Genomic DNA, 27,340 nt, shown 5'->3' with positions numbered 1-27,340 from the left:
AACCTGCTTGTCTGTTAATGAGTAGGCTGGTGCTGTCTTGATATTAGACATAAAAATAAAACTGCTCATTTGTGAGTAGTAACCTGGGGTCAATAACCAAGAAGCATCTAATACCTGAGATATGATATGATATGTGATAGTACCCTATCACAGCTTTGAATGGGTCATAAACATTCAGGAAAGGGAGGCTAGAAAGAGGTATCAGTGGTGGAGAGTACTGTTGTTCTTCTATGGGCTTGGGATTAGGGTTCGATTCCCAGCACCTACATAGCAACTCACAACCATCTATATCTGTAACTTCAATTCCCAGAGATGTGACAACTTCTTGCTTCCTTGGCTACCAGACACATGGTAGACTAAAATATTGCATATAAAATAAAAACACATCACAACGATAGAAAAAGTCCAGTAAGGGCATAGTATCTCTAAAATCTATGTTATTCACAACACAAACTACTGATTGATTCTACCTTTCTATATGCGTTAAGGGTTGAATGAGGTAATATACAGGAAATACATTTCCATTGTCCCAGAGGGTTTATCAATAAATGTCCCAAAAAGTTTTGGTTATGATAACAATGTTGATATATGGGAATGTGAGCCCTAAAACCCTCCTTATGCATATAATTTTCTGAGTCTATGGACAATACCACTGGAGTGTCTTGTCTGTGGAAGTTCAGAGAGGTAATGTGACCAAGAACATCACTGGCTCTGGGAAAATTCAGAAATAGGCTTCATACCTCTGAACTTTGGTCTAGATCTCTCTCATTTCTGTTGACAATGGCAGGAGCATCCTGAGAGATTCTCTACCAATTCTTCCTGGATGCTCCTCTCAGTGAATTGTGAATCAGTGGCAGATCTTTTCAGGAGAGCAATAGAGTAGGAACATTTATTTTTAACTAGTGGTTTAAATATGGAAGACAATGCTGGCTTAAGTTCAGAGTCTTAGACATATAATCCCATGGGTTGAACAGAGCAAAGAATCACAGGAAGTAACTCACTGAAGGCTGGAGCATCAGCAGTGGCCCTCACCCCAGCTCCTTTAATGAACGCTCTCCTGGGGATAGAAACTGTACTTCAAGTCTCGAAGCAGACTGCTCATTACTGAGCAGAACATGTAGGAAAGATTCTCCGGAGTCCTCCAAAGCAGAGTTCACTTTCCTTTGAAAGATTTTAGGTTGAACAGAATCATCTGTAAGCCTGTCTGACTTGGCCCCCTGGGTAAAAGCCCCTTTTATGAGTGTTTCCTATGAGCTTGTGGGATGTTATCTTTCCCACTTAACCTGCAGGAGATGCCATTTCATTCCACGCTTGCCCTCAAATAAGAATCTTACAGGAAGTGGAGACTGGGCACAGTGTACGTAGTTAAGTTGGGGGGGGGGAGAAACATTAGGATTTGAGAGATAGATACGTGGTTACCTGGAAGAAATGGAGCTATATAGTGGAGAATTGAGACATGACAACATAATGGGATATAAAGAACTTTTTAAAAAAGACAAAATCCATGACATGTTCTAGATTCCCTAAAGATGGTCAGTTTTCAAAGGCTGAATAGGCTTCCGGTGGATAGCTTGTCTACTGGTAAGTTTGTTGGACAGAGAACAGTGGTTTGGGAAACACTGCAGTTATTGTTTGCTATTTTGAACACTTTCCCCAAAATAATGGCTACACATCCACATGATATTTGTTATGAGTTAATATTATATTACATGCAGCAGATATTTCAGAGGGTTGAGTTTATGAAATGGAGGACAGGAAGAACATTAGCGCTGTAGAGAAGGGAGGATTCTGGGAGACATTGTCTTCTATACATGGTGGTCCATTGAACTCACAACAGCTCAGGCTTCCTGCATAAAACCTGCACAGCACTGAGTCCTACAGTATATGCTACAATGGATGGAAGAGGAGTTGACCAGGCCCTGTTATTTTCTGAAAATCTTTTGGCAGTTCATGGTTACTATGAGAAAGAAAATGATTTTACTTAGTAGTGTTGCCAGTGGCAAGTGTTCTTGCCAGTAAAGATCCCCTTATCTATAGTCTTGCCAACTCCAATTAAACACAGTATTTCCAAACCCCAAAATCAGAAAAAGAAGAAGTGGGGGAGGGAGGAAGAGGAGGAGGAAAAGAAGAGGAGTAGAGGAGGAGTTAGAGGGAGGGGGGAAGGTAGAAGAAATTGGGGCTGTGAAGAAAGGTTTCAGTAGGCATGGGAGGAGAGGAGGTAGGAGAGTGTAATAGGGTAGACATCTAGCACACTGTGCATGCGTATGAAGTTATCAAAAAGAAACAAAAGCCAACACATGAGAAATAGTAGAGCTTGAATTTTCTGCAAGCTTGACATCTAAAAAATAAACATTCATTTATTTTTTTCCTGTGAGTGTGTGTGTGTGTGTATGTGTGTGTGTGTGTGTGATGGTCAGAAGATAACTTAGTCAGGTTAATTTTCCAGATTACTTAGAAGTTCTTAGCTTTGATTTAGATGCACTGCTGAACTTGAGAAAGCCATTTACCTTTGTACAAGCTTCCTTTGTATTCATATAGCAACGTTTGCAAGGCTGAGTAATTTGTGGAAAAAAACATCCCTCTTGCTCACAGTTCTGGACTTCTAAAAGTGGCGTGGAGTAGGGTCATCACTGGTGAGAGTCCCCTGCACATCAGGAAGCATCACGGTAGGAGCTTGTTTGAGAGAAGTTGATCCTATGATGAGTCAGGAAGCCAGGGAAGTTAGAAGAGCCTGACTTGCTCTTTCAACAGCTCATGAGAACTACCCTGGGTCCCAGGAGAAGACAATTGCTTTCAGGATGAGAACCTCCAGAGGCCCCCAGCTCTTAAAGTTCTTACACCTCGCTTCTACAAAGGATACAATGGAGATCACATTCCCAACGCAGGAGCCGGCGAAGGGTCTGCCAGGCAAAGCACAGCATCTTTAACAAGAAGCTATGTGTTGAAGAAGAGAAGTTGGGAAAAGTGGAGAGGAAAGGGAGGTGGGCAGCTGCACATTCATGCCTAATTCCTGTGAGTCTTGATAGTCAAAGCCATTGTTGAGATGGCAAAGAAGTGGCCTACACCTGTCCTTCTCTCCACAGTCACCCAAGGTAGAATGTGTGATTGATACTTGAACACACAACGAAACAATCATGCCGACTGTGACTAGCCTGTGTCTAAGTGGAAGTCATCACCCAGACCCTCCAGTATCTCTCAGATACAGTGTTTGACACTGAACTGTTTTCTACCACTTCAATAAGTCTTCCACTGTTTCTCATGAATATTTTGCATCCTTACAATTCTGAAAATGTGTGTACTTTTGACAGACATGAAGAACATGATTAATAGCTCTGTCTCTGAGTTGAAACCTAATGACAAATTTTAACACAGTCTTGTGAGGATAAGCATGGTTTTCTTCTTATCCTTTCAGCTGTGTCCTGTGGAATTCCAGAGGCTCCGGGAAATGGCTCATTCACGGGCAATGAGTTCACCTTAGACAGTAAAGTGACTTATGAATGTAATGAAGGCTTCAAGCTGGATGCGAGTCAGGAAGCCACCACTGTATGTCAAGAAGATGGCCTGTGGAGCAACAGAGGAAAGCCACCCACATGCAAACGTAAGTGGTCATGTCTGATTGCATGTCTGAGTCTTCACTTTGACCTGAATTCACTGAGAGCCTGGGTGAATTTAACTTCCAGAATCCCTTCCCAGTGTTGTGAAGACCTGCTCTCTTTTATCCTAAGAATACAAACAACTCCCACAGACACAACTCCCACCACTTAAAAAGAGCTGTGTAACCCTGGATGTTAGCCCAGAAAATTCTGTTAATTCCATCACAATCTATAACATGTAACTTACCTGGTCACATCTTATTCTGACTGCCATCTTAAATATAGGGAGATACTCAAGATCCTGACCTTGAGCTCAACAACACTCAATGTAAGGTGTGAAATGTGAAGCAATGGGAGTTCTAGCCTCCATTTCTCACATGTTTGAGGGCTTTGAAATAAGAGGCATTGTTTCATCTGTGTTATTTATTATGCACTCTTTATGCATATCATGTGCTGCCAAGGGAAACGGCAATTTCATTGGTAATGTGGAGTAAGACATCTAGGAAGCTATTTTCAGTCCATAGTAATATTCTTGCAAGAGTCAAACATGAGTGAGTAAAGGGAAGGGGGAAATGATATAATTATACTTTAATTAAAATTAATAAATATTTTGGAAAGAAAAATTATTCAAGCATGAAAAGTTTGAATACAGTGTAAAATATAGACTTAAATGGTAGAAAGTCATGCTGAGAAGCCAAGTTTAACAGAAGTTACACACACATGCCTACACACATGTGAATACTCATGTATAAACACAAATATATACATATGTGTATATACACATGTACATGCGAACATAAATGTATTTATTTTTTTCAAACATAAATTTATACAGCAAGAATTTTGTCACCAACATATTAAAATTTTTCACCTGGATCTAACTTGCCCTTCTAGTATTTCAAAACTTAAAAATATATAATATTATTTTTGCTTTAATGATATGTTAGCAACAAATATTTACTTGACCTTGAATTACAGAATTAGTTTTCTTTTGTCTTTTTGTATATTTTGGTTATGTTAAAATTTTAAACTCTGGATAAAAATGTACACAAGTTTATGCAAAATCCTTATCAGGACAGAAAAGCAAAGTCAAGTCTCACCAGGAGGCTCACCGCCATTTCTTACTTTAGCTGGAGAGATCCAGCACCCTTTTCTGGACTCCAAAGGCTCCTGTGGTCATGTCTGATTGCATGTCTGAGTCTTCACTTTGACCTGAATTCACTGAGAGCCTAGGTGAATAGTGGTACACAGACATTCAGAAACACAGAAGCAACACGTGTCACATTCAACCAGTCCTTTTCAAGACACTATTTGTACTTAAAATGTAAACCTACTGGGTTATCACATTCTTTCCCCCGTTACTGTGAACAGTTAAAATCCTATGAAAACTAGGACTAGTCCTAGGCACAAGGGTGAACTTCCAGTTACACACTGATGGAGAACGTGGCTGCTTTCGCAGTGTGCAGGAGTCACTGGGCAGGAGACAAGAAGGTATCTGAAGACCAGACGGGAGCAAGTCTTGTATGTATCAGGCAGCACCTGCAGCAGTGGCCATGGGCTTGCCCTATCACTTTTAAACAGTAGACAGAGAAGCATGAGGGGACAAGTCATAATCTGACAGCCACCCTGCAAAGCAGGACAATGACCCACCCCACCCCATTCCTGGGTAATTCATTTCACCAACATCTGCGTTAGAAAGAAAAGGAGAACCTAGTCCTCTAGAGCCTTCGAGCTCTTCTGAGGACAAGAACCTCCTAAGGAAACTCATTCCTTTCTAGAGTCCTTTGTAAAACTAATAGAGTTGTGTATCCAGGAACTGAGACTACGGGTGGCTCTGTCATCATTACCCAGACTGACAGCTACTTTAGACTCAGTTACTCGTGTTTGCTCTAGGGCTGACACAAGATAGCAGCAACAAAACTAATGTTTTTTAAAAAAAAACAAAAAAAAAACAGGCATTTATTTACTGTCTGTCTGGACAGCTAGTCCCAGGAATTACATCCAGGACATTTAAACTTGACTCTGCTATAAACCAGATGGACAGTGAGTAAAAGGAAGAGCTTAGCTGCAAAGGTGCCTGCATCCCTCCTCAGCAGAGCTCAGCTTTCCATTCCATTCCACACACTGGAATTTCCCCACCCCATTTCTCCAAAATCAACAGAGAATGCCAGGAGGACTAACCTACCAACACCTCTGATCTGATCTGAAAGCAGCCAAGCTTGAGAAAAAGCAATAAATTCAAGCTTCCATTTAACAGGGCAGCCTGTGCATATCAGACACATGTCAATGAAGAAAGGCCACATGCCAAGGTCTCATAATAACAATATAAATGCTATAAAAGCCCCAAAGAAGGTCTTTCCCCCTAAATCCACCGCTCTTGTAAAAATGTTCTCACTGAGAATTACCTAGATGAACCACAAGACAAAGGACTTAAAAGAGCAATCATAACTTCAATCAATTGATTATTTCCCAAGCTAGTTGTCTTGCTTCTTGGGCTTCTGAAGTTCCACGGCTCCGCCCATTTCCCCTCACACTCATCAGTGCAGGCTGCTGGTGCTCTGCAAAGACTCTGCTTCGACTGTGAGTGCGAAGGAAGGGATGATTAAATTATTTCACTCCAAAGGTATCTAATCATAATTTTACAAATCTAATTAAACATGCTCCAACTAAATGTGGTAATAAGACAAACTTTGCCACATGAGCATGATGTGGCGAAACCGCTAAAAGAAAATAAAAAGGCAATTATACTCCACACTTATGGGATGATTTGACAAAGAGGGAAGATTCCTGATAAGGACCAAATACTACCAAAGAGGATGCTTTGTATTTCTGGTGGCAGCCTCATCATAGTATGAAGGCCTCCAAGGGAAGAACAGCTGGCTGGCTTTGCTGCTTTGCCCCTGACTCAAAGCTTCAATAAGAAACCAGATTCTCTCTCCACAAAACTGGCAGCCAGGGGTTAGAAATAGCTCAAAAACTGATAACACATACCACTTTTTCAGAAGACCCAAGTTTAGTTCCCAGCACCCATGTTGATTGGCTCAAACCATCTATAATTTCAGCTTTTTCTGAACTTTATCTGGACTCTAATGATACCTGCATTCTGTGGCATACAGACAGACACACTCACATGAGTGCTTGAGCACACACAGATGATAGATAGATATTTAGATAGATAGATAGATAGATAGATAGATAGATAGATAGATAGATAGATAGATAGATAGATAGGCAAACAAAACAACCCTATTTATTTTAATGTAAGCTAAGATTTCCCAGGTCAAATGCAAGTGTCTTCTCTGCCTCCTTGAGATTCAGATGTTGGGAAAATATGTTTGTTGTATAATGACTACCCATAATTTGTGATTTCAACTCTTTTAGTTTAAGAAGTACAATTATGTTTTGGTACAAAAATGGTGTCAGCCATGTCAACATTGGCATACACCATGTCAAGTCTGTTGGAATGGACTACTATGAATGTTCCCTTGGTTAAAAGGGAAAAAACCATCCTATGGTGGTTGTTTTATTTATGTAATAGAAGGGAGCCTATATTCCTGCAAAAGTACAAACAGAAGGAATGTCAGGTTTGTGGACAACCTTGCACACTCTACAAGTTGCAGCATATTTAACTAACATAGAATCAACCATGAAACTTTAGTCAGTTGTCAACACTATGTACTGACTACATTCATGATGACATAGACTTGTTTTCCTGTAGTCCTCAGATATAACAAATAATATTTGTATCTCCCTTCAAAGACTTTGTTATTTATTTGATATTTGCCTGTTGTGGTATTTATACCCTTCATGATGAATATATGAAGGTTTTGCCTACTATCTACTTAGAGTAATTATGGAATGGATTTTGCTTTTTGTGTTGACAAGAAAAGTATAAATCAGAGAGACTCTGAGAGAACTCCCTACACAGGGGGGAATTCTTGCCTGGGTTGACTGAGTCTTGACTGCCTTGTTTGTGAAATGTAAATAATAACAATAACAATAATAACAATAATAACAATAATAATAAAAAGAAAAAGGAGAAGGGGAAGGAGAAGGAGAAGGAGAAGGAGAAGGAGAAGGAGAAGGAGAAGGAGAAGAAGAAGAAGAAGAAGAAGAAGAAGAAGAAGAAGAAGAAGAAGAAGAAGAAGAAGAAGAAGAAGAAGAAGAAGAAGAAAGAAGAAGAAGAAGAAAGATGGAGATGGTGGTGATGGTGATGATGGTATACTCATGGTGATGGGGGTGACTGATAGTGACGATCATGTTGTTGATGGAGATGACACTGATACAAAATGAGTTACACATCTGAGCAGTAACTGTCCTCTAAGTATCCATCTGGAGGTTCAGGTAACTAGCAGCTGAAAGAACTCACTCTAATGCATTTCCATCAGTATAAAGTCATGTTTTCTTGAAAACCACGACATATGGCCACTTCTGGTACCTCTGGATATCGCTTGACTTTAATCGTCCAGTGAGAGACACATTTTCACGTGTCACTCAGGTAACTTGAGACTCAAGCCCCTGCTGCCCTGCTTCATCTCCCTCAACCCTCAAGGCTATGAGCCGAAGTGTATTCTTTGTTTCCAGATGTTCTCACTTTTGATCCAGCTCTCGCCTGAGCATCCTGGATTGCTCTATCCTACAAGTTTCTCAGTGTTGTTTTGCTCTGTTCATCCTTTGGGTCTAACGTCAGGAATAGACGTTAGTAAAACAGTCAGCTCCATGAGTTATTCACTATCACACCTAAAAGCAGACATGTGTCTCTCACCTCTGCCCTACACGTTGGATCTTTCACCTCCACTTGCTTAAAATTCTGCTGAGGTATGACTGCTAGAGTGGCGTGCTGGGGAAAGGTGACCTTGCGTATTCCCACGGTGACAGGACAGTGAAAAGCTTCCTGAACAGTTACTGAGAACCAGAAAACATGGCCCTTAAGATACACATTATTAAGTATCGAGTTTATGAGCAAGGATGTCTTTGAGGGATTTATTTCTAATTCCTTACTTAAGCTATTCTTTCTTTTCCATATTCATGGCATGCAACATGACACTTGGGGTGCACATAGACAGAAGAGCTGTACATGTCACCTCATCATAACCCATGTGTGTGGGAACAGCTCCTCCCTGCAGGGATGCAGATGTAGACATAGGCAAACTCACAGATCCTGCCTCCTCCAGCATTACACTCGGGGACTTTCCACCATCCAGACTGTGTGACTCAGGATTTCACCACCTAAAGTGCGCCATGGATCGTTCAGATACAACTGTGAGCGATTCGTGCTTTGCATAGTCTGCCTACAGATCAGCACTGAAAACATAAAAACCACAGCAGACGCAGTTTCTGAAAGCCTGAGCTCTTCCGGCAGCACACTAAAGACAGGATGGACTTTGCTTTTCATGCCCACCCAGGTCTTCAGGTTTCCTTCTGAGTGATGATTCTCATTCATTTGTGCTCCCCTCCCACACCCACCCCCTGCCCCCAGAGTGCTAGTGTGTGTTGTAACTTTCAAGACAGAGGCCACTCACACAACTCCGGACTGCTGTGTAATTTTTATTTTTTTATTTTTTTTTATCACTAGGAATCATCATTAATGGCTCCCCTACAATATTTACAGACTGCATTTGACTATTGTGCACATAGAATGCTATTCATGGCTATCTACGGTCTCAGGGAGAATAGCTCTGTGAGAGGAAAACTAGCTTATCTTCAGTTTTACCTTGGGAAAAAAAAACTATGAAAAGGCAGAGAGGACCTAGTGGTTAAAAATAAACTTGTCACCGGGCATGGTGGCGCAAGCCTTTAATCCCAGCTCTCAAGGAAGGCAGAGGCAGGAGGATTTCTGAGTTCAAGGCCAGCCTGGTCTACAGAGTGAGTTCCTGGACAGCCAGGGCTATACAGAGAAACCCTGTCTTGAAAAAACCAAAACCAACCAAACAAACAAACAAAACCCAAAAAACTTGTCACCAATCAGAGGGCAAGAGACACAAACAACTAAATTAGAAGACAAAAGAGGGAAACAAACACTGTTTTCACAAAGAAGCAAGACACCTGTGGACATGTAGGATTGGTGCTAAGAACGGAATTAGCCAGAGGAAAACTGCCCTTCTACTTTGAGCCAATGCCCAACCCTCCCCAGAAGCAGAGTTTGTATAGATCCGAAGATTAGAAAGCTGGAGTTATTTCCTGAAGCACATACTGGCAAAAAGAATGCCTCCTGCCACACTTCACTGTGTTCAGACTTCCTATGGCTAAAGATTTTATGGACATAGCTAAACATACCCTAGCCACAGAAAGACATAATTTCGACTGTTAAGCAAACCATTTATATATCCATGGACATAGAAGATAGCTGCTGAATCTACAAACATCTAAGAGATATAAACTTTAGATTGCTTCTAAATTACCAAATTGTCCTCTTAATTTTTTTAACCTCATTGTTTTTGCTCTTAAATATCCTTTCTTTGTAATTTATTTGAAAATAGAACTGGAAGTCACCATAGGAAGAAGAGAGATTTTATAACATTTCACACAGCAGATTCAATTAGAATGAGTGTGGACGAAATTTAAAAGCAAAATACATTTTATTATTATCACTCCAGGAAAGCTACAATTTCTCCAGCTATTGTTTTTGAACTCAAGACTGACCAAGCTGGGCCCTTCAGTTGTGTGGGTAACCAGCTGACAGTGACAGATATCAACTACGGGAGCTTTGTGCTTAACGCTGTGGTTCTTGCTTCTTTCTAACTTGTAAAACTCATTGAAATAGCTGTCATACTTTCATAAACAAACCTATACTTGCATAGCTTCCAAATAGTGCATGCATCTCAGTCTATCTGAAAGTTCTCTGGAGTCTGCTGTCCTGGGGCTGCATCTGAGCCTACAGTACTGATACTGCAGCTGCTCTCAGGGCTCTGCGCTCAAAAGCTTCTGTCTTTACTGCCTTGGAGCATGGGAAGTCCTTCCTTTAAATTATAATAATAATCATGTTTTCTACAGTAATAACATAGCATGCCTAACTATTTTCATATACTTGTAAACCTAGTCATATGAATCTATATTGTGTGCATATCTTCTCGTGTGTACATTTGTGCATGTATATTCACGTGTGCATACATGTGAATGTGCATGTGTGTTTCCACATGTGTATGCATATTTAAGTGTACATGTATGAAGACAGTGGTGTGCTCATGAACCCATGTATGAATGAGTACATATGTACACATGTATGTGACAAACAGGAAAGTAATTATTTTCTATGATTATACCTCAGTCTGACCATAAGATCCCCTCCACTTCTGTAACAAGACAGTAGCTCCCAGGCTGAAATTTCAGAATGCCTCCCGAATGATTATGTGGAAACAGAGAAGTTGTGAAGTAAGAGTTGAGGGCATCTAGGTCACACAGCACAATGAGCTTCTTATCCCAGCAGCCTCTACCTTCTAAAAGCAATGACAGTCAGAGCTGTCGGGAAGCCATACTGACACTGAGGTGTTTCTCTCTCTCGCAGCGGTGCCCTGCCCCAGCATCGAAGGCCAGCTGTCAGAGCACGTGCTCTGGAGGCTGGTTTCGGGATCACTGAATGAATACGGAGCTCAAGTTCTCCTCAGCTGCAGCCCCGGCTACTTCTTGCAGGGTCAGAGGCTCTTGCAGTGTCAAGCCAATGGGACCTGGAGCACTGAGGAAGACAGACCCAGATGTAAAGGTAAGTGGTGACAGGCCCTCTCAAATACAGGGTGCAGAACTCCAGGACACAGCATCAATGGGGCCACCTATGAAGACTCCATCATAATCCTGCTGACTAAAGCAGAGCCCTGTGTTAACATGTCAAGCTCAAACAGGCATTGCAGGATCAAATATCTAGCACTCTGCTCCTTTCTTAATGACAGTATTTTATAAACTTCAGAATATTAGAATAGTCAAATATGTCACATCTGAGCTTAAAGACAAATAAAAGCACATGTTTGAAGAGCTGGCTATTCTTCTGCATGAAAGCCCTGACAAACTTCTCATCAGGATCTTGGGAAATAGTATTTATGCTGAAGGAATCCGTCCTCCACAATGGCAGTCTGGCAAAGGGAGATGATTATACTCTCAGGTGCATGATGAACGGTTAAATATGAATAAGTAAGAACACGAGACAAAGCTGACATTGTTCAGCGTGCCTTTTGATTCATACACCTCTGATATCCAATCTCCACCAATTGTTGACAGGAAATTATCAAACACTGAAACACGCAGTTGGACTGGGTGAGATTTATGCAGTACACAATGCAGGAAGAATGGAAGCAGAATAAAGAGAGAGAAACAAAGGCATGTGTGATTAGGTGCTTTACATAATAACTTCAGTTTGACTTTTAATACAGCCAATGCTAATTCTTCATGTAAGACAAGCTCTTCCTAGGAACCTAGAGATAAGTAAGGGAGGGTGGTGGCATGAGACATTCAAGTCCTAAATATGAGGACACCTTTCTCAAAGCTACTCTCAGTTTGGCTGTAATGGTTCCTGGTGGCTTGGATGGCTCCTTCTTATGGTGTCCAATGCCCGGGCAGGAGCTCATAGTTAATTTCCCCACCATTGTCCTGATATATTTGTCCCACATTTATGCCACTCAGCCATATCCCCTGGCTCCTTAGAGCCTCTTTGTGATTTGGGAGCCCAGAATTAGGTCTGTCAAGAAGGGACAAGGACAGAGGCTTTGACATAACAGACTTTGGCCTTCTTAAGGGGTTTGTGGGAGGCTTCTGTAGATGCAGCAGGCTCCACATACTCTCCTATACCTGATTCCAAGGCTGCTTGGTGTAGCCCTCTCAGCCTATGTTCAAACCTTGGTAAGCAGGGTCATCTTGATGCCACAGCTTAAAGCTGCATTTCCAGAATACTTTACACCTACAAGTGAGTCTTTGCAAACTTGGGGTTTTACCAATCCTTGAACCCAACCCAGAAGCAGCAAGGTCCCCTTACTAGGAAAGAATGTGGAACCAGGTCCTGGTGTTCGGTGCTGCGCTTGTCCTGAGGTTCTGAAAATCAATTGTCCTGACACACACAAACGTCTTTGATCTTTAACTTCATCTCGTGTGACCAGAGCCACATATCAACTGTACCTACCTTCTGACCCTGTACATATATACTATGCGTGCTGGTGACTGCTTACTATCACATGTGACTGGGAATGAGCTCTGTGCCACATGCTGCAATGTGTCTCTTTTGCATGCTACCATAGAAGCATAGACATATTTTTCTAGAATCAGTAGAATCCACCTGAAAGTATACCTTGCTTTAGATGGATTATTCAGATCTGGATTTCAGGTTGTCTGTCTTGGCAAGGACAGCCCTTTTGCAAATGACATCATCTTGTCTCTCCCACATCTCTGATACCCTTGCTGTCTTATAAAAACAGGATGTTTACCCAGACATTGTTCAAGCATCCAGATTGTCCTGGGAGAGTGGTTTGGAGATGGAAATCTGTGTTTGAGAAAGACAAAGCAGGGCTCAGGACTGGAAAGTTCACTGGGAGCTGTGTGCTTATTCTTATGACTCCACTGAAAGTTCTCTTTTACCTGAAAAGATGGATACTGCTGTCTTGGTCACTTTTCTTTTACTGTGAGGAGGTCCCATGAATAAGGCAACTTATAAAAGAACTTTAATCAGGCTTAGTGGTCTGTAGGTTACTACTCAGAACTGTGGAACAAAAGTATGGCACTGGTTTAGCAGTTGAGAGCTCATATCCTGATAGTCAAGTAGGAGACAGAAAGGTAACCAGGAACACCATGTGCTTTTGAAACTTCAAAGCCCACCCTAGTGACATAAGTCCCCAAATCAGGCCACACTTCCTAATCTTTCCCAACCAGTTTCACCAACTGGGTACCAAATATTTAAATCTATGAGCCTGCGAAGGCCATTCTCATTAAAGCTACCAAAGTTATTATCATTTTTTTTCTATTTATGCATTTTGAAATCTTTTTTTCATTGGAAAAAGGCTTGCTAATTTTTAGAAACTCCTTTTCAGAAATATAGATGCATCAGAACAGACACTCCTGACTTATTGTGGCGGGTTATGGTGCTGTTGTCTAGCATTCTAGACCTTGTTTGCTGTTGCTAATGCTTTGAAAATGACACCCAGGAGTTCAGAATACTCTCCAGCCTCTTCCCACAGGCCCTTGTGGAAAGGTCCCTAACTTCAGAAACAACTGTTGTCAAGGTTACAGTGCAGCCAGTAATTCCTGAGGAGTTGCATCTGTAGATGGGAAAACACTTATCCCAAATACATTAGCTCCATGTAGCACAGATGGGATCTCAGGTTCTGTGTCTGACATTAGATAGGCCCACAGCTTCTGCATATGCATACAGATTCTGCTTGTAACATTGGATGGAGCCACAGGGTCTTCACTGTCTGACATTTCATAGGCACACAGGTTCTTCATGTGACATGGGATACACTCATAGGTGTAGCATGTAACATTAGATGGACCCATAGGTTTTGTGTCTTCCTGCCTGGGGCCTTCCAGAGCTGCCTTCTGGAAGCTACTGGAGTCCTGTCTTCACATGAATCTGATGGGGTCAGGACTGGCTGTCTGCTCACATTCACAGGCAGAACATGGACCTTGTGATTATGGCTGGTTCTCAATGTATAATCTCAGGTAATGGGGTCCACTCTCAGATTTTAACGTGTGTCCTTCACCCTCTCCAGCTTCATGGTTTCCATCTCTCAGAAGACAGGAACCAGGTGGCCTTTTTAAAGGGCTCACCCTTCCACTCTAGCCTTAGCCTGTCAATCTCACCCAGGAAACCACAAATGAACTGGCTCAGAACCTAAAGACTGAATAAAGCACTACACTGGCCATTACACAGAGGGTTTGTGGCCAGGGGGAAAAGCTTAAAGATTTCTTGAAATCTTCTTTTCCTACGTTACAAATTGAAACAGCAAATTATTTGAAAACATTTAAATAATTTTGATGAAAACTGAGAAGATATAAATGGATATTAATTTACATAAAAGCAAGTCTCTTTCATACTAATATAAATAATATACTTTTATTAACAATAAAGTTTTTTTTCAAGCAGAACAATAGCTTGTGAGAAGAGTGTTCTTTTGAGTCTCTATGGGACAAGGCTGCATGGATGTGGCTGGGCCTTCCATCCTTGCTCAGAACTACTTTAATTATGCTATTTCAGTGGAGTTAAAAGATAATCAGGTAGTTTGAAGTCTAGAGACTGAATAGAGGGCTGTCTGTTGACTCTGAAAAGATACCAGGGACTTCTGTAGTCTCGGGCTATATTTTGGAGAAGCTATTTATGATGAGCATAGTGTTCAAATGTCCAAGCATCTTATTTCAGATGCAGAGCTTGGAAGAGACACAGGAACAGAAATGAGCATGCTCAGTCAGCTTTTGTCTCCAGTCTCCCTCCCACTTTTCCCTTGTGCCCTCATGAATATTCATGTTACCAGTTATCCTCCACAGTCAGCTTTAGTTCAGTATCTAACAGTACTTCTCTTTATAACAAATTAGGAAATTAAGTCAGACCAAAAAAAAAAAAAAAATCTCATCTCTCAGACTAAGCAGAGTAAATAGGCCACCGAGAAGGATTAAAGGAGTCTCATGTCCGACCCTTCCAAAAGGGAAGAAAAAGAAAGAAATTAGGGCATTACATGTTCATTTTCTAGCATCTACAGAAATCAGTGAATGTGTTAGTTCATTATTTCTTATGAAGTTGTAATTTATTGTAACTGAAATTTATTTATTTTTTCATGATTTCTATTTTTTCCATACACACCCAGAAAAAAAAAAATACAAGATCAATCCTGGTAACAGGATACTTTTCTTTGAAATGGGAGCATGCTAACCCTAGAAAGCGCAAACACCATTCAATTTCTCAATTAAACATACTTAAAATGACACAATTTTTTCTAAGCCCAGTTTTCTAGCCTGTGACTATATCCCTATAGACGAAACTATTGCTTTTCATATGGTACTGGGACAGAATCAGCAGTATCTTCAAATGTGTTGTCATGGAAACCGTTAGTGTAGCGCTGGAACTGTAATTTATAAGGTTTTAGTTACTTGTGGCTTATCTCAGAATGGTCAGGCGATGAGATGTGAAGGGAACCTACTATTTTCCATGATGTATCTGTTCGGGATCCAGGGTGATAAGTTTCCTGGTTTGCTGGCCATTTAACCCAGAGGAGATACAGACCCTCAACCACCCCCAGTACATCACGGCTCCCTGAGTACAGCTAAGTTCTCCAGCTTCTTGGGGTTGGGGCTGGGGTGGGGGTTGACATTATCACTCCAAGAGGTTCTAAGGTCTCAGGGTCCCTGTGGGTCCACAGCACAGGAGAAGGAAATCTTCCCATTGGAGTCTTCCCTCTGCAGACAAAGTACCCACACAATGGGGAATCCAGCATCCTTTCTCTCACACTTCATATTGTTTATATTTAAAAGCAAGAGACATGTCTGCTGTGGAGATCCATGAAGCAGAAATCTTTACGTTTTAAATTTTATGTATACACAAAAAGCCAAACTAGACCTTTAAAAATGTATACAGAGAACATCACGCATGTTCCCTGTTGCCTAACTATTAATTCCAAGTTTTCTGAAAGCAGGTCTTCACCCAACTGAGCTGTAGTGTGGCCGCTGTGGTTTCTGGTTGCTAGCCAGAGCCATGTATGGACTGATGGCTAAACACAACAGCAGAGGTCTGTCCACAAAAATCAGCACAGGCATTCCATTCTCCTGCTTGAGGACCACTGTTACTCTATTATTAGAGTGGACATTGTAGACCTTGACTTGAAAACGAGAGACTCATAAGTAGCTCTAGTATCTGCTCACTGCTGTACAAGCAACTGATTCTGTCAAGCACATCCTCATTGTGGATGAGGCCTTCAGACTTACACCCAACTACAGATCATAGGTGTCATCCTGTAGGTCTCACATAGTACCTCAGGCTATAGTCCATACTACTCCTTCATGTGTTTACAACCATCTCTGTGCATGTCCTGCCTCTTCTCACACCCAGCAGAGTGTAGAGCTCTTGCTTTCTCATGGTTACCATGTGCTGCACACGATTGTGGAGCCCTATTGACTATAGCAGTAGAAAGCATCAATATCGAAGATTGTTTATAAGGGTTCGTGCGGCTGACAGGAACGCTGCCCTGGTGGTATGAGAAAACAGGTGCCATCAGACTACTGCTTCAAAGTAGATCTCCCTGTGAATTTTAGAGGGAAGGAAAAAGAAGCTTGCCTCTGAGGAGTGGCTTGTCACCCACCGCTATGGTATGAAAATAGCATTCAGAGAGCCCTCACAGGGTATCCTCTGGGTACCCTCAACTTAGCACCTTTGCTGTGCAAAGACACCACATGGGTTCTGAGAGAGCTGTGAATTGTGAGTGTGGCCATGTTTTGAGTGGTAGGGGAAAAGCACAGCTAATGAATCCATTTTTGGAGACCAGGAGGGAGGCTAGCATAGAGATAGGCTTTCTCCTTGTTTTGTGACAAGGTTATTTTTAGTGCTGATGGACTCCCCAATTAGGCTCTTCCAAGTTGCTCTGCCACCCTTACTAATGAGCAGGGTTTGCAGCCAAGAGAAACTCTAGGCTTAGAATCCCATTATCCAGCTGCCCATAAGCTCAGTGGTTGTTCTGTTAGTTGCTTGTGATCTAATGAGCCTCATTAGAGGATAGACTTTAAATAGTCTCCTCACTGGGATGTGTGAGCCAAGGCTGAGAGGATAGAATCCTATGAGCATCTTCACTCTGCTCTTTCGATAAAGGTCTGCAGAGCTCTCAGCTAGGAAACTGGTCCAGCCTTGTCATTGAACATATCCCCGATAAGCACTGAAGTTTCAACATGAATTGCTAAATATCACAGTTCAAGGTAGGGTTCACACAGTGTTTGGGAAAAGGCTTAGAGAAAAGTTCACAGCAAATTATAAAAACCTAAATCCCTCTTGAATCCATTGACATTTGATATGGTACATGCTAGCAAATTACTGAAAGCTCACACTTGCCACTGTGAAGGTTTTAGCTTAGCAGTCTCTCAGACACCAAGAAATGTGGAGGCTCTCTCAGCACAGATTTTTGTCTGGAGGTAGTCTCCTGATTCCGGGCAAGTGACCCCTATAGATCATATCTAGCAAACAGGTATGCCTGTTTACAGAGTGGGAGTCACACCTTGTACTCAGAGAAGCCGAACTAAGGGGTGGGTGATTTCAAGAGTACACTCATATCATTTTTTCTTCCTCTGACATTGTGCTAGATTTTTGTTTTTATTCACAGTGATTAAAAACCCAAGAAAACAGTTTTTGAGCAATCTTATTTTATAATTTGAGACACGGTCTCACCCAGGGATGCTGGGACTTTATGGTAGTTGTCTATCTTCAGCCTCCAATATGGTGGATGGGATTATGGACAAGAGTCACACTACCTGGAAGAGAAAAGCAATTTTGAAAAGGGACAATTTCTATTGGGTGATAATTGCAGGGGTTCCCATGGGTCTGTGTGGCTTGTACACATGGATTGCTTTGTTTCTGAATGTGATGAGACCTTACAGAGAAGGACAAAGAAGAAAGTTGTTCATCCAAGGTTGCCAGAAAGCAGAAAGAAATAGAAGAGGGTCATGCGTAAGGAAGGTGTATCTTTAAAAGTACCCTCTCTCTAACCAGGCTCACTCTCCCTAGTCTCTATAACATTTCAACAGTTTGTTATGACATTTAGTCCATCAATTGATTCATTCTAGGATGAGGTCAAAGTCCTCATGGTCCACTCACATGACAATCATTGGACTGGGGTCCAAGTCATCAATGCACCAGCCCTCTAGGGTCAAGGCCATTGTGGTTTACATGGGAGATTGTATACAGACTTGTTGTTTGAATACTTAGGTCCCAGCTGGTGAAACTGTTTGGGAGTTTGTGTAGCCTTTAGAAATCATGGCCTTATTGCAGAAAGTAGAGAGTAGACCCCTCATTGGAGGGGTCAAGCCTTGAAGGGTTCATGTCTCTTTCTGCTTTCTTGTTAGTTGGGTAAGTGGGGAGCAGGATGCCTCAGGCTCCTGACACATTCATGGGAGCAGTAACCACTGCTTTCAACAGCACCATGCCTTTCCCACCAGGAAATTGCAAGCTAAAAAAAACCTCTTTCCTGTAAGGCGCTTCGTTAAGGTATCATGTCACAGCAATGCGAAAAACAACTAAGATACTGGCTGCCTTGTTGACTCGGTTTCTTAAATAGTCTTCAGCATTGACTCCCACTACATTCTGTCATCCTCAGTCCCATCAGACACCAGAGACTGAGGAGGTTGGCCATGCTCACCTAGAGGAGCAAAGAACTTCCCTCATGATTGTGTTCTCTTCCCATCTCTTGCATGTTTATTGTAGATGGGACCTCTGTCTTTTTGTCACTTCCTGGCATGACCTTGTCCTGCACATGTCATTGCTTAGTAAGTGATCTGAACATTTATTTTCTCTTGGGTAGCTTTTCTAAGACTTACAATCTTGTTTAACACTTGTGAACCTCTGTTGGTTAGTCCACCTTGAAGGATTTAGGATTTTTCTTCCTACTACAAGATTCAATAGGTTTTGCTCTCAAGTATTTATGCATCTGAGATACAAACACGTGGGTATCACTAGTATTTCTACTGTGGGTGACGATTAATTTACCTCCAGGAATGGACTAATTTCAAGTCATACAAACTATGTCACATCATATCTCAGATGCCAAGGATACTCTTAGGTCCTACCAATAACTGGAAAGAAATGATCTAGGTGCTAGGGTTAAAGTGAAAAGTGCTGGACTTCAACCCAGCATACTGTGTTTGGGCATTTTTCACGTCCCTGGAAGGTACATGTAAGTGTCCCCACAAATACATCATTCATAGGGTAAGTATAGAAAAGAAAGTAGACAGTCTACTTGTTTAGTAGATAGTCTTGTGGGTTGCTGCATTACACACTGTGTCCATTTTGAAGAAATGGTTATCAATCTGTGAGATTGAAAACACTGTGGGTCACTGCAGTGTCCTCAATGGCTTTGTGATATGCTAGGACATTTGAGGTTTTATGTTGCAAACAATAGAGAAGGAAAATCCAACTGAGACAACTGACCTGTCAAGACCCAGCAGACTAGACCTCTTAGCCTAGCAGATATCCTTGCCGTATGCTTTTTAGGAAAACTATTACCCAGGGTTTCTGCTATAGCTGAGACCTGGACTAACACAGTTTTTCTCTTCCAGTCATCTCCTGTGGAAGCCTGTCCTTTCCCCCAAATGGTAACAAAATAGGAACGCTCACTATATACGGAGCCACTGCCATCTTTACCTGCAATACTGGCTACACACTTGTGGGCTCCCACGTCCGGGAGTGCTTGGCCAATGGTCTCTGGAGTGGATCAGAAACAAGGTGTCTGGGTAAGCTACTCGTAAGTTCCCATGTGGTGTAATTCAAATCAACCTTGAGAATGAATCATAGTATGGGAAGTGTGGGGTTTCTGGCTCTTAATTCTCTGGCAGCCTTGCTGAATCTGGCCAGTGTCATGGCTACCTTCCTCTTTCTAACTCTCAGAGTGTCTGAAAGTCTAAGAAATAAATGATGGTCCTATCTTATGTGCTCTGGCATATAGTCTTTCTTGTAGAGAGGATAGAGAAATAGCTTCATGGTTAAGAGTGCTTATTGCCCTTACAGAGGACCCAGGTTCAGTTCCCAGAACTTAAGTCATCGGTGGCTCACTCCTCTTCTATGGGATTTCTTCTTATTGCTAAAGACACTGAACTCACATTGATACTCCCACACAGAGACACACAGAAACATGTCTCTTGTGGATAGCTTTAGGAAATATAACCCCAGGGCTATCCACAACATTTTCATTAAAAATAAAAATAAAATCTTTAAATTAAACAAGTTATCTCATAGAGGACTGAGACTACATAGTCCTCAAAGACCTTCACAAACTTAGCAAAGAGAAATAGGAATTTCCAAAACGTTATACACATTTTACATTTTCAACAGCTTAAAATCCCATCAGGGAATTGAGACATTAGTCATCAAACCTAGCAAGTACTGTGAGCTGTTTAAAGTTGAACATATCTGTAATATCGTGGCTTTGTTTTTCTACTGTTATTCTTTGATAATTTTAAAGAGTGGAGGATGATGGTTCTCTGCATAAATGTGGACAAGCTATAACTGTTCAGTTCAGATATACCAATATCTCAAAGTTGCTCCAACTGATGTCTTCATCACCACTTAAATGTCATACAGATCTATAGCATTTTATCAGTAACCTACCTACCTCCAGTATTCCAGCTCCTTCCATCTGCCCACTCTTCTATCACATCTCTTCATTACCTTATCACTTTAGTACCCCACTCTCTCCATTACCCTACTCCTCTTCAGTACCCCACCTCTCTCCAATACCCTACCTCCCTCCATTGCCCTAACCTCTAGTATCCCAAATATGTCATTATCTCAACTCCCTCCATTACCCCACCCTCCCAGGATCCACCTTCCTCCATTACCTCATGCATCCATCTTTCCATCTCTCCATTATCCCACCTTTCCCTGTCATCCCATCTTTCTCTATCAACCTAGCTTTCCAGTACCCCACCTCCTTTTATCAACCTTCAGGATACCATCTCCTTCCACCATCCTGTCCTTCTATCTCCCCATCTCCCTGTCTCATCCCTCTTCCTCTATCAACTCAATTCCTCAGTATTCTATCTCCCTCTACTGCTCTACTTTCCTCCATTATTCCACCCCCCCATCACCCCGCCATTCTAGTATCTGACCCATCTCTATTACCCTAGGCTTTTGCAATTCCTTCCTTTTCCATTGTGTCACCTTTCTCTAGCATCCTCCTATATTCTAGTGCCTGTCTTATCCTTAGTCTTTGTGCTTTCCTGAGTGTTCTTGAGGACTTGGTGGCCATTGTAAAACCCCTTCAACATGGCAGCCCAGGTAGGAACAATGTCTTCTCTTTCTCCTTCAGTGGAAGTTAGCACCAAAGGGGTAGGGTGAGTGATTCAAAACACATATCTTCTGCTTTGGCCTGGTAGGTAAGTATGTAGGTTAGGCTTCTTGGAAAGCTTGGGAAATTTAAATGATTCAGTTTCTAAAACTGTTAAGGCTTAGGGTCGCCTTATGTCCCATTAGCCCCAAATGAGCCTCTACTTATTTTGTTATCCTTCTATCCAAACTTAAGGCTCCAATCCCACAGGTTGAGACACATGACCTATTGATGGTCTTACATTGTCACAAACATGGTCTTGATCAGTTGCCATCCATCTTGAAAATGTTTGGACTTACTTCTGAGTCCAGGAGAAATTTAAACTGAGCATAAGAGAGGGAAACCTCCAGCTTATAAAGAAGAAAATTTGAGTGGTGAGAAGTTGGATAGACTTGTGAAAAGAGTTATGGAATCAGAGGAGCAGAGTATTTAACAGGGAGTTGAACAGCCAGGAAAGGGCTAAGATGACACATAGCCACTGTATGGCTGGCTAAATAATGGGCAGTAAATTTAGTGTAAAGATTTTTCAGCTGAGCAAATATAGTTTCACAGTGACCGTTGAAACTTGACTATTGAGATTCATAATCTGCCTAATGTGGTAATGAGTGTATCCCTGTGCTGGAGTAACAGATTGCTGGTGGGTAGATCACATAATCTAACCTAACAAGAACGTAGGCCCAAGGGAAACCACAGCCAGATGTGCAGCCTGTGGAATATGTGTGGGAGTGGATGAGCAGGAGGGAGCTGAGCTGAACTATTGCCAAGGTAGATGCGGGGATAGTCAAACAGATGGATCAAGAAAGGCACATTCTTAAACCTGGCACAGATACTGTATATCTGGCACCATAATTGCTGTAGAGTTCCGGAGCCCACATGCTAACTAGATGCCTCATGAGAGATAATATCTGTGAATACTGTCTTTATTGGTAACACAGGTATGGCAGTTTGAAGCTTCATTTTATTGAATTCGTATCAGAATACCAAGTAAGTGCATGTTACTCCTGACATGGAACAGAAAAAGGTTTAGAGAAAGAAGTGAGGAGCTTGCCCATGGTCATGTTTCGCTAGTCATAAAAATAGCCTTGAAATATAGGCTGTGTGGTAACAGACCAGGGGCTCCTGATCTAGTGCTGCTCCACTGGGAATAAGTTCCTCTTCTAAAGGTGATGCAAAGGGCATCTGCACTCTCCCACCAACACTGAGCCACACGGAGAACCAATAATTCTTCCCCTCCCAAGATACCACATGGCTCAGCTCCACAGAGCAATGGCCTCTCCACATGCTTGGATGCTCTGACGTATCAATGAAGCTGTTAATTTTCTTCCATGTTGTGATTTGTTATTTGATATTCAAATCAGCGCCTCATCCGTTCCCATTGCTTGGGCCTTCTTGAGAGTACTCTGGCTGTCTTCCAAGCTGAATGACCATGAGTGATTGGCAGAGCTACCACTGCCTTATGGCAGCCGACTCGATGGTCACTTTGGAAAATGACTTTCAGAATCAGTCCGGCCATTTGGTGAAGATATGTTTTAATTAAACATAGTTTTTTGAATAATGTATTCTAGTCATGGTTTTCTCTCCCCACTTCCTCGTACCTCTCTACCTCCCCACCCATCCACATCTATGCCCTTTCTGTCTCTCTTAGAAAACAAGTAGGTATTTAAATAATAATAATAATAAAATAAGATAAAGCAAAACCAAACAAGTCAGAGAAAACACCCAAACAAGGAAAAGAGACAAAGAAAAAGCATAAGAAAAACATTTAGACTCAAAGACATGCACATGCACACACAGAGGAATCCCACTAAAACATAAAAACAGAAGCCATGATATAGACACAAAGGATACATAAGTGGGCACAAGGCCCCAGTTATGCTATTGAGTTCATTTGGCCATCTACTGGTGGGCAGGTGGTCTATGCTTAAGAGTGGTTTGTTCTCCATGTGAGGGTCCCTTGTAGAAAACTAAGTTTTCCTTTGCAAGTGAGTATACCTGGAGATAGCTCTGGGTTAGGAATGGGGGCATGTATGTACTTCTCTTTCCAGCTCTAGGACCCCAACTTGTACAGACCCACTCAGGCCTTGGGCACACTGTCACAGTCTCTATAAGTTCATATCTCCACCAGCCCTGATGTGTCTTAAAAGCCTTGATTTCTTCGTATATCAATCATGACATTTTGGGGAAGATATATTCTTCCCAAAAATAAAATAAATATTCATATTTTTAAATTCAGAAAACAACATATGTAGTAACATGGTCTCAAGTCAAAGAGAGATTATCGCTTGATAAAACAAAATAATAACCCTCAACCCTGTGGCTTTGAGAAAAAAGAAAAAAAAAAAAACCCACTGCATTGAGAAGAGCACAGGAAGTACCCAAAGACAGGAGGAGAGGACCAGGTATTCTATAGGAAGCTGGAGGCAGCAGGTATGTTTCCCTGGATGTGGCCAGTGACAGAGTGAAAGACAGGATCTTATAGAAGAAATCCACCATGGTCTGAGGACAATAAATAGTGCTGAGAAACACAGATACACCATTGCCTATGTCCGTGGCTGTTCTATATTTTCCACCTAACTCAGCTCCACTGTCAGGATGCTCCACTCTCCCACTCCATTCTTTATGCATTTCAATGTTCCATACCCAGTGTCTTAGTTGAGGCTACTATTGCTGTGTTAGAATTCCATACTCAGAGTTTGTGGAAGAAAGGTTCATTCCAGCTTACAGTCCCTCACCATAGTCCACCATGAGGGAGGTCAGAACAAGAACCTGAAAGCAGGGCTAATGGAAAGAGAAAAGAGGAACACTGCTTCCTGGCTTATTCTTTGTGGATACAACAGTCTGTTTTCTTATATATCCTTGGACCACCTGCCTAGGGGTAGCACCACCACCCATAGTGGCCTGGGTTCTCATACATCAAGCACTTATTAAGAAAATACACTCAGGACTTGCCTAGAGGTAAATGTTCTGAATCTCAGCTGAGAATCCCTTTTCCCAAATGATTCTAGCATGTGTCAAGTTGGCATAAAATGAGCCAAACACACAGCTTCTTGATACCAGTTCTGCAGAGAGCCTGCATAGGCATTGAGGATGGGTGTGTCCCTGTGGTAATGGATCTGTTGATCTTAGTTTATGGAGAATGTCTGGGAAACATTTTAGCATTATTTAGCCAACAGAAATATTGGAAATAATAAATAGATAATTTTAGATATCTGAAACGTCATGGGATGAAAGATGCAATGAGCTGGTTATGGATATTTTTTCTTGTCTTTGCCAACCATGGAAGGATAGGTAGAGATGCCATGAAAGTTGTGTTGGAAAAAAAAAAAAAAAGAAAGTTGTGTTGGGAAGAATAAAACTAATTAAGTCCATGTGCTCGGTGTGGGATGAGGGTTTGTGCTGGTATTAACAACATGGTTAGTAACTGTAGACACAGTATACTGGAAAGTTAGGATTCAGACTAAGTATAAAAGCCATCTCCACGACAAATCAAGTTATCATGGTGGATGTGATTAGCATCATAATGGATCCTCACTTCAGAAGAGACCTGCCTACCTGTTTGTTCTTTGTCCCCAGGGCTTCTGTGGATCCAAACTGTATTGAGTCCCAACCCATGTGAATCCCAGCATTATATAAGATGTGATGGTGGATGTTTGGTACAGGTTGTGGGTGGGAAGTCCCCTATTTATCTTGATGAGTACCCAGATGAATATTTTGCTTTGCATGGTCTTTTCTGATTATGGTGGAAGAGATACTCTATCTTGTATCTGGTACTCTAGATGTGTCCAGTGTTGTCCACTAGTGAAGAATATTTCTGGCCATTGAATAGAAATGAGTCAGTATTTGAAAGGATGATTATACACTAGTCATGTCTTATGGAATTTTCTATGTAAAAGCTGTATTTAAGGAGAGGTAGGGCAATTTTCTTGGCTCATACTTGAGAATGGAATCTGGTCCTGTTCAAAGTCCCTAATCTGAGGCTCTAATTAAGGCTTGTGTGTGTGTGTGTGTGTGTGTGTGTGTGTGTGTGTGTGTGTGTGTGTTCTTGCAGATGAACTCAATATGAAGGCATGCAGATGTGTGTCACAACCTCACATAATTCCAAGGGCACGTTGTGGATGACTCCTGTACTTGGACTGTGGCCTCTAGAATTCTCTAAGTGACTGAGGACTTGCTCTGTGTTTTCATCTGTAAGGCACAAAGCTGTATAGCAATCTAGCCTGGATCATTATGCAGGACACAGACCCCATATCTCCCCTACCAGGTGCCTCCTAACCCATCAGGAAAGTTTTATGATCACAGTGTTCTCTTAATTATTTTCTTGTATTTATCTCCTTTTGTAGTAATGTCCCTTGAACCCAACAGTGAGCACAAAAGCTAGAATAAAGGGGTACACTTATAATCTAGGGCCCCTGTTGTAAAGGTGTTAATCTCTTGATAATGCACTTATAGCATATAGATTTTCCTAGCACAGAGTGAGCCCTCAGCTCCCCCACTGGGTTACCTCTTCAATTCTTGCTGTCAAAGATGCCTCTGATTGGGAACCCTCTACAAAAACCTCAACTTTCCAGTACAATAGATTGCTGTTTGAAGTAGGTTCGCATTTGTGGAACCACAATGACTAGGAAGCCATGCATCCTACTGTGAGCAGGATGTGGTGACATTCACCAAGGCTGATGTAGCTAAATATCGTCATTCAAAACTGTATTTTAGATTTCTTTTTATAGATGGAGGGTAATAAAATTGGAATGTATTCTTTAAATACCTTATAGATTTTGAGAGGTCTATGTAAAATATTTAATAAAATAGCCAGGAAAAATGTTTGGTGTCATTACAAGAAAAGTGATTTTGTTAGAAGAGAGGAATTTCTTCTCTCCTCCATGAAGATGTCTGCTCTCCCATCTTTCTGTGAAGTATGTTTGGTGTCTTAGGAAGGTGACCAGTTCAGAGTCCTCAAACACAAATCCTCCAATTTTGCCCCTGTGTTCTTGACAATTGACAAAAGTATATTATATGACAGAGGAGTTAGGTCCTTGGTCAATGTTGCCACTAGAGGCACCTGGGGTAGCATAGCTGGTCAAACTCTTGTCCTCCACAGGATTTCATGTTCTCAGGGGCCCTTGCCTTTGTGTGGCAATGAAAAATTACTCAGCATCACCGTTGCAAATTATACTTAGAAGTAAAACAGACTCATACATCAGTACTCTGCAGTGTTCATTTTAACATGGACAGATACACAGATTTCAAAACATCCATGGATGTTTAATGCCAGCACTAGCTTTCGTGCCGTTCACGGATCTGATCCACTTGACATTTTATGACTACTTGTTAATACTTAAGAAGGGTCTTCAAAATGGCTCTGATATCCACTGTCCATATAAGCCTGGCTTAGCTCAAAGATGCTCACTACACAGATGGCATCTCGTCCTACAGCCTGTCATTCTGACTCTCCTAAGAGACGGGATATTTTTAAGACTCAGTATTCCATTGTCAGCAGAAAATACTGATAATAGCTGGGCAAGTGCTAAGGTTGGACATTTGGTTTGTAGATTTTCTAAAAATGGTTACAATTTAATCCTCACAGGCATGTTGAATATTCACAGTGACAGACAATGACAGAGTGGAAGGGGAGCTGCAGGCAAGAAAGGTCTCAAGGGAGAGAGTAGAGATGTACATGACAGGGTCCTTGTGTCTCCTTGTAGAGCAGAGGGGTTCACTCTGCACCTCCTTGTAAGATGTTCTCTCCTCCACAAGTGCTGCCCTTCA

At 41.7% G+C, this 27,340-nt stretch overlaps 1 protein-coding gene across 4 annotated transcripts in view; it reads left to right on the top strand.

Moving 5' to 3' along the window:
- Csmd1 (CUB and Sushi multiple domains 1) overlaps window positions 1-27,340 on the top strand; it is a 1,642,848-nt gene that overhangs the window by 1,570,396 nt on the left and 45,112 nt on the right. For all 4 annotated transcript variants that reach the window (XM_006508931.4, XM_006508930.4, XM_030243874.1 and 1 more), the window contains 3 exons: window positions 3,413-3,598; window positions 11,098-11,292; window positions 19,812-19,985. In XM_006508931.4, coding sequence (XP_006508994.1) covers window positions 3,413-3,598; window positions 11,098-11,292; window positions 19,812-19,985 — 555 coding nt within the window. The remainder of the gene's footprint in view (window positions 1-3,412; window positions 3,599-11,097; window positions 11,293-19,811; window positions 19,986-27,340) is intronic.

This window comes from Mus musculus, chromosome 8 (assembly GCF_000001635.26).
Source record: "Mus musculus strain C57BL/6J chromosome 8, GRCm38.p6 C57BL/6J".
NCBI classification, from domain to species: Eukaryota; Metazoa; Chordata; class Mammalia; order Rodentia; family Muridae; genus Mus; species Mus musculus.
The sequence above is the reverse complement of the archived record's forward strand: the minus strand, read 5'-3'. Positions and strand labels throughout refer to the sequence as shown.